The sequence below is a fragment of the Pelobates fuscus genome, chromosome 12, assembly GCF_036172605.1.
Source record: "Pelobates fuscus isolate aPelFus1 chromosome 12, aPelFus1.pri, whole genome shotgun sequence".
NCBI lineage: Eukaryota > Metazoa > Chordata > Amphibia > Anura > Pelobatidae > Pelobates > Pelobates fuscus.
In genome coordinates this window covers 115,179,377-115,187,301 of record NC_086328.1, presented here as the reverse complement: position 1 = coordinate 115,187,301, position 7,925 = coordinate 115,179,377, and the positions used below count along the sequence as shown (strand labels likewise).

Below are 7,925 nucleotides of genomic sequence, written 5' to 3'. Positions count from 1 at the left end.
TGTCTGTATGCCATTATGAATGTATGTCTGTATGCCATTATGAATGTATGTGTGTATGGATGTCAGTGTCTGTATGTATGAATGTGTGTGTGTGTGTGTGTGTGTGTGTGTATGTATGTATGTATGTATGTATGTATGTCGGTGTCTGTATGTATGTGTGTCTGTATGTATGTTATTATGTGTCTGTCTGTCACTATGTATGCCTGTGTGTATGTCTCAGTATGTGTGTGTCAGTATGTATGCCTGTATGCGTGTATGTCTGTTTCAGTATGTGTGTCTGTTAGTATGTATCTGTGTCCTTTTGTATCAGTGTGTGCATTTGTGTCTGTGTGTGGACCCAGTGGGCGGTATTTGGAGGCGGGCCCCAGGGGGCCCAGACCCTGAGCTGAGTTAGGGGCCCCAAAATTTCTGGTGGCGGCCTTGCCTGGAACTATAGTTTCCCTTTAATGCAGGACGGACACCTCCTAGGGAGCATTTTTATGTGATTGTTCAGGGAAAAGAGATAAGTAAAGAAGTAGTATCTTGATCTCTCAGAGCTGTGTCACTGCTGTACTCTCACCCATACTGAAAAAGACAAAATGGGATTCTCAATGCGGATAATCTTGTTCGTGCATAATGAGCCGTCATTTACTGTGCATTTCCAGTGTCCCATTAGCCAACGTGAATGACAGCTGACAGCAGACAATACGATGCGGCAGGTTGAAGCTGCTGGAAGCTTTACCTTTTGTCACATTTAAAAAAATAGATATATTATATATTGTCTAGAATACAAAGTGGTTCGTACTTCGGCTTATATTTTTTGAATGCTCTTGGCATTTGTGGGGTGAAAAACCCCACACAAAACCAAACAAACTGCAAACCAAAAAAAAAAAAATACATGTTAGCACACAGAATTATGCCTTTCACAGTAACATACACGCAGACACAGGGGAATAAATTAATTTACACTGTGTGCGCTGACTGTCTGGTCGTTATATTTGAGCCAGCGTAAAATATCATTAAAACAACCCCGAGCTAGTTAGTCAATGTTTGTGCAAATACTGTATGTCAGATGTGACTATTCTACTTTAAGTTGATTTTTAAAGGAACAATACAAAACACCATAACCACTGCACCATTCTGTAGGTGTTAAGGTGCCAGGATTGCCTTGGCTCCCTTATAGAGTATTATGTTAAATAGTTTTACACTGGGTTGACAACTTACCTGGGTCCCCTGAGCCGCATCTATAGTTCGCCTGTATTAAAAGCTCGATGTCTTCACTGGACTAAGTAGGTCCAATACAAACCCTGTCTCTTTGACTGACCGTGCTCAGTGGACATTTAGCCAATGGACACAAGTCTGAACGGTGTCTTAGCTTAGTGGAGCTAACCAGGAGAATTGCACAATAATCTGGATGCCGGTATGAGCAGGTGAAGTGATCAAACAATTCTAAAATGGTCTAAAAACAGAGCAGTGTTTCTTTGAAAAAGCATTGGTGCTATATTGTATTAATGTGAGATGTTTGATACAGTTTCTATTTTTAAAGCAACCTTTGGTGAGAAGATCAGCACTACTGTAGAAACCTATGTGAGGATTATGATTGCCTGGAGGTATTTCCTGGTTTGGTGTGAATTCACTGTAGATGTTACGCAACACAGGAATTTAGAACAATTGATTGTGGAGCTTCGGCTGTGGTTTATCTTTAATATATTTTATGCATTATATTTAGCCTGCGCTACCACTTTAAGAATATAGGAATACACAAGTCTTGTTAAAGGGACACTCCACCCCCCCAAAAAATTAAAAAGACAGTTTAGTAGATATACCCCAAATGAAAGCATGCATACATTTATTGCTGCATTTTTTTCATTGGAGTTATAATCAACTTGCACAAGTTGCAGATTTCTTGTCTGCAGCCATTGCAAACCCTTTCTAACCCAGCCCACACTTTCTGTGGCTGTCCAATCACAGCTCAGTGAGAAGTCTTTGCAAGGCAGCTGCTCTGGGCAATTGCTGCCTCTTGAGTTTAGCTCCACTGAGCTAACCAAACCAGGATGTAACAGGACAGTTTGTCTGATTGGCAGGGAGCTGTAACCAGATTAAAATTTATACAAAGTGTTTATATATTAAAATCTGCACTTTTCGGGGGGCGGGGCCTGACCGCTGAACTGAGCGGACGCAAGGTAGAGCTGCTCCTGCTCCTAGAGGCTAATTTTACCCCAAAATAAGCATTCAACGAACCCCAAATGACCCATAGGGGCTGCCAAAAGAGTGAGCTTGACGAGAGCAACAAGCTGATACCAGACATGCAGCACAACCAGCGGAATAAAGAGAAACACTGCTCGCGGCCTACAAGCACAATCGGCGCGAGGGAGACGGCCGCTCCCCCGTCGCCATCAATGGCAGAAACAGCGAAGAAGGGCCTCCGTTCCCCCCCCATGGACCGGCGGGGGTCATCCCGGTCCCTGAAGGATCCCTGCAGACACCGCTGCAGCGGCCTTCCAACTCCAAAATGGCGGCAAACCCCAAGGGGCCATCCGACACGACACAGATGTCGGAGACCCAGAAGCGGCTTGACAAAATCTTTGAGGCCTTTTGGAGGAAACTTGAAGAGCGACAGGCTACTGCTCGCGACCCAGCCGGAAACTCACCGCCAAGATTGCCGTCCCACGCTCACCTCAGAAGGGCTCCCCATCAAAAGAAGTATGCAAGAAAATGGCGACGATGCAGGCGCCGCTTCCCGCCGACAAGCGAAAAGACGCAACCTAACCAGGTAGCGACGGCGAAACCACGGGAGACACGACCGGCCCTCCCCAAGCCACAAACAACCCCAGGATACCTAAGGGGCCAGCAAGCCAACTCAAACGACTCCTGTATACCGGGAACAAGACACAGACAAGCCGCAAGCGACAAGTCCCATCCAGACCTCCCACCAGCAGCCCTCCACATACGTGAGCAGACAAGCCCGACATCAGGGACCTCAGGATGGCGAAGGGAGCTAGCTGAGCCCCGCGCAGAGAAGCAGGCAGCGGCTAAGATACTGGAGGGTATCGGATGAACGGAGGGGCTGTGCGGGACTCTTCATGGGGCCTCCCTACACCCCAAACCTATAAGCAGAGTCCCCTACTTCCCAAAGGAGATACAAAACAAGGAGTCATAACTAATAAGAGACACCTGGCTGTTGAGGAAGTATACCTTATGTTTATTTTCTGCATATTTGTTTCTGCTTCTTTGCCTTTGATTTAACCTGACTCTCCTGCCAAGCACTGCAGTATAGGTGATTAGATCTACCATGGAGGGTGTTTCTCTACCCAGTGGCCTAGGCTATAGGGGTATTAATGACAAGCATTACTGATTGAAGGCAGCGTGCTACCAATCACCAAGGGTGCAAGCGACAGTTAATGATATATTTAGCCACGTGTCAGGCTCAGCAAAGCATTTACCTGCGCAGTACAATGTTCTCTGGTCCCCGTACCTGACTAGTCTCTCTGATCTAACATAAACATATTTCCCAGCCTAGACACATGGACCTAGCCTGTATCTACTTGACATTAACCCTAAACTGACTTTACTCTCACGTAGTGTAACGCATTTAAAACTATATGGTATGCATCCCCACGTACAGTCAGACATGAGGATTAAGATGTTTAGCTCAGTTCCGTAGGGTGCTGCCTAGGCCTGACCCATACTCACACTGCGACCACTGGGTGTAACCTGAGAGCAAAGCAAATGTTTCCTCATGTTCTTATAAAACTCAGGACACTAACCTGTTCACCCATCTGTCTCAAAACAAAAAAGAGAAAAGTGCTATATTTTTGTCTAACCACTGAGACATCACTACTTAGCTTATAACACTCTCGCTTTAACAGTCTTGACTAAAATTATAAAATTGTGCATGCATATTGGTCTACCCCGTTGTTATAAATGTTACAAATTTGCTTGAGGATTGCCGTCGGGGTACCTCACGCTTGTATGTTATTTTTGATATGCACTACAAAAATAAAGAATTATAAAATCTGCACTTTTCTCCCCATAAAAAAAAAGACACTTCACACAAAGCATTTCAGCATGATAAAGTGCTTTTGGGGTCATGAGTGTCCCTTTAAGGCATGTATAAAAAAAAAAAAAGAAAACAATGTACCTGTATTAATAATTTTCCAGACTATGGTTGCCAGAGAGTATAACTCACTGTACTCTTGCGGTTTATATTATCCCTTACCTGCATTTTATATCTGTGACTTTGTAGATTCCATATTAATTATAGAGCAGCAATGGCCAATTTCAGTAGCTCAAACGTTCATAAACTACATTCCCCATGAGGCTTAGCCTGTCAACAGGTTGAATAAGCATCATTGGAAATGTAGTTCAAACATTACAAGGTTAGCCAGGGTAACAAATTATTCGTATTATCGGTATACATGTCGTTTCTGCTAGCGTCAGTAAATCGGATTCACATTATATCCATAAATCACTGCTTTGGAGTAACTCAGCAGTGGCTCTTTAGACTAATTGAGAGCAGGTAAGAGCTCACTGCAGATCCTGCACAGCCTGTGTTTTTGCATAAAATACTTCATGAACATTCATGTTATTTACCAAAGTTAGAATCATAGGGAATATAAAGTGCATTGCAAAATTAAGACCAGAGTAGTTGAAATGCAAGTATAGCAGACTTTGAGACCTGTTCAAGTTAGACGACTTTGGCCTTAAATTTGAAATTCATTTTGAAGTCCTGAGAATTCCAACGTTAGTAATTAACCCTGCATGTTTATTTTTGATTAGTTATGCAATAATTCACCAAAGAAACCTACACAGGACTATTTACTACAGACAGAATTACATGTCAAACTGGCAGAACTTGAAGCATAACTGACAGATTTACCAGATCGGCTATTTTGGCCTTGAATTTGAAATTTAGTTTGTGGATAACCCCGTTTAGCGACCTTATTAACTAAAGTGAGTTTTAACATTTCCAGGGTGTTTCACGAAAGTGAGATTTACAGAGAATGTAAAGTGAATTTCAAATTTAAGGCAAAAATAGCCGAAATGGAAAACATCTCCCATTTAGATAGGTTTTCGGTTCGGTTACCTTGACCTTAAATTTGAAATTCCCTGAAATTCTCATTTTAGTGAATAAGCTGGACAGATAATATCAAGACCCAGTCCCTAGTTATGTGATTAAATCTCGCACTGAAGAATTAATTGATGGGGTTACGCAGTTAAGTAATTGTTAGAAATTCAAAGTGAATTTCAACCTGGAGGCCAAAATAGAAAAAAAATAAAAGACATTCTACAAAAAATGTTGCAGTTTATCCATTTAAGTCTATATAAAAAAATAAAAACGATTGAATTTTAAATAAAAAAGTACCCTATGGGCGTTAATCATCAGAAAGTTTCACCGTTCTAAACCCTGCCCTAATATCTAGCCATAAAAACAGCACTCTCTGAACACAATGTTGCAAAGGTGTTTATTTAAAGTAGTTTTTAATGGAAAGATCTTTATACAAATATATATATATTTATGAAAAAAAATAATATGCAGATAGCAGTGCAGGTGAAAAAATAAATATTTATATGCCCAATTCGTTATTTTTTTTTTTTCCCCTGTACAAAAATAAGCTTAAGCCTTTCAACCTTTTCTTACAAACTTAAATTCAGCACGGAATAGGTCAATAATATCATTTGCCAGATCAGCCTTTAAATGACCTGCTTGAAGAGATCCAGATTCGATCAGCAGCCAGTCCCAAGGGCCAAATGTGGACCCTGACATTAGAGGCCTTTACAAAAAACAAACACACACATTTTACCCTTTTATGTTCGATTTGCAGTGCAATTCCTATTGGGTACAGTTAACTCTTTGAGTGCTGGAGAGCAATGGTATTGTTCCTCTGCAAGATAAAAAGCAACAAGTGATAAACTTACTGCATTGTAGGATATTGAATTCATGGGTCCTAATGTCCCAGGATTGACTCCTAAGAGTCTGATGGTGATGGAGATGATGGCAACACTTGCAGTTTGGCATCCTCTACCAATATGAACAAGAGATTATGTTTGCAACATAATAAACTACTGTCCCTTGTAGCAAAATGGTTCATCGATTACTCAACTGTCATACAGCAGCTATCAGTACATGCCTGGCTTTTGCAATACCTTCTGCAAAGCCACCTGGTCCCAATGTCAAAATACTCAAAGATGGTCTGCTCCCAGCTGTAGAGGAGACCATGAACCCTTTGCATGCCTTAGAACGAAGAAGGCCAGTGTTACATCGAGGGGCTGTTCTTGGATAGTCATAAAGCAGAATCGGAATCGCTGGAGTCCAGGCTGTGCCTAAGTTTGCAGCTATTGAGTTTGTCTTTCTGTAGATTCATGGTGTAAGAGCTTCTTCTCAGAGACTCCAGGGACTGCAAGAAAGACTTCCTGGCCTTCTCCTCCTCTGTGGGGGATGCTCCTTCCTCCTCCACCTCCTGAATTTCATCAAAGGTGACTGGCTGAGTCTTAAACCTAGTCTGCCGGGGCCTCCTCAACTTGCCTTTGCCCCTCAACGGCCGGGCTTGGATGGGCTGTGGGTACTCTTCCGTAGCCCCGCTGAAGTGCGGCATGACTGCTTGGTATGTGGCACAGATGCCCAAGGACTCTGCTTGCTTAGCCGACATGACCAGAGAACAAGACACCTTTTTGCTGTTTAAAACTGGATGCCCTGCAGCTGAGATCAGCCAAATTCAAACGGCGAATCACAAGCTATTTGGCACAGAAAGGATGCTCTAGGTCTGCCACAGTTAATACCATGCACCTTGTACCCCCAGTTACAGAGGACACCCCGCCGTAAGCTGGTAGAAGGCAGTGGTCATCAAGAGTAGAGGTGGAAATGAGAATATAGGTCTGTCTCCAGTACAGCAAGGGTTAAATGGTTCCAGTGCCACCTTTAGTGAAATTGTCATTTATTGTGTCCTGAGACCTCTTGGTCCAGCAAGGCATTCAGGCACCCCCTCTCTGTATCCAAGACCCCACAGACTGCAAGCCCTGGGTCTAGCTGGGAGTCAGTCTCCTGTCCCTGTCTCAGTGGATGTGCTGCTTCCTTGTGCCTACCTCCCTGCTTTATAACAGTGCCTCCTCCCACACACAGCAGCTGTGATGACAGCAAACACCATGTAAAGGCTGGGAGTTTGCAGGCTGCAGAGTCTGACGTTTTAAAGCACATTTCATTAACCCTTCTATTGCCAGTACAAACTACAGGGATATCCAGTCCCACTGACTTTGATCACTAGACATTAACCCACTGGGTACCAGAAGAGTGAACCCAACACATAGTTTTATAATGTATCCCAAAGGTGGACCATGGAAGCTGGCTGTATCCATTGCCTTTCCCTTGGGTACTGGGCACTTGCTGGCTCCTTCCATTCATTGTAGCTTTGTACCTCTGCATCCTCATCCAATGATGTGATTTGGGAAGGGAAGCTTTGTCATAGGGGACCTGGTGTCTAAGGGGACCTGGTATAATAGGGGACCTGGTGTCTTAGGGGGCCTGGCATCAGCCGATCATTGTAGCTACCGTGGAAGGTATAAACTCTCTAAACGTATTCACTAAACTCTGAGCTGTAGCAAATAACAATCCAAATGGCGAATTAGTCTCTAAATCCACTATTTTTGGCCTTAATTTAGCCGTTAGGCTTGTGCACGGTGTGATAGTTTGGTCCGGCTGAATAATTTTTTCCCGAAATGGAAATTTAGTTTGAAACGTCCGTGATGGTTCTGCTCAGTTGAACATCGTTCATCATAAAATGTTATGAAATACACTTGGACAAACCAAAAAGGGCGTTACAAATGGGCCAATCGGTGTACTGCAAACAGGGCTGGACTGACCCACAGGGATACCGAGAAATGTTCTGGTGGGCCAGCATACTATTGGCCAGTGCGGGGCCGCCTAGTGTGCACGGGCCCGTGGGCCGCAC

At 43.4% G+C, this 7,925-nt stretch overlaps 1 protein-coding gene across 1 annotated transcript; it reads right to left on the bottom strand.

The window, feature by feature from the left end:
• Window positions 1-5,427: 5,427 nt before the first annotated feature.
• C12H11orf96 (chromosome 12 C11orf96 homolog) lies at window positions 5,428-7,039 on the bottom strand. Its single transcript, XM_063438757.1, has one exon. It carries the CDS (start codon window positions 6,627-6,629, stop codon window positions 6,264-6,266), a length of 366 nt encoding a protein of 121 aa, XP_063294827.1. The 5' UTR covers window positions 6,630-7,039; the 3' UTR covers window positions 5,428-6,263.
• Window positions 7,040-7,925: the final 886 nt, after the last annotated feature.

Coding starts and splice junctions, on each gene's coding strand:
- C12H11orf96 (XM_063438757.1), bottom strand. CDS start 6,629: ATGTCGGCTAAGCAAGCAGAGTCCTTGGGCATCTGTGCCACATACCAA.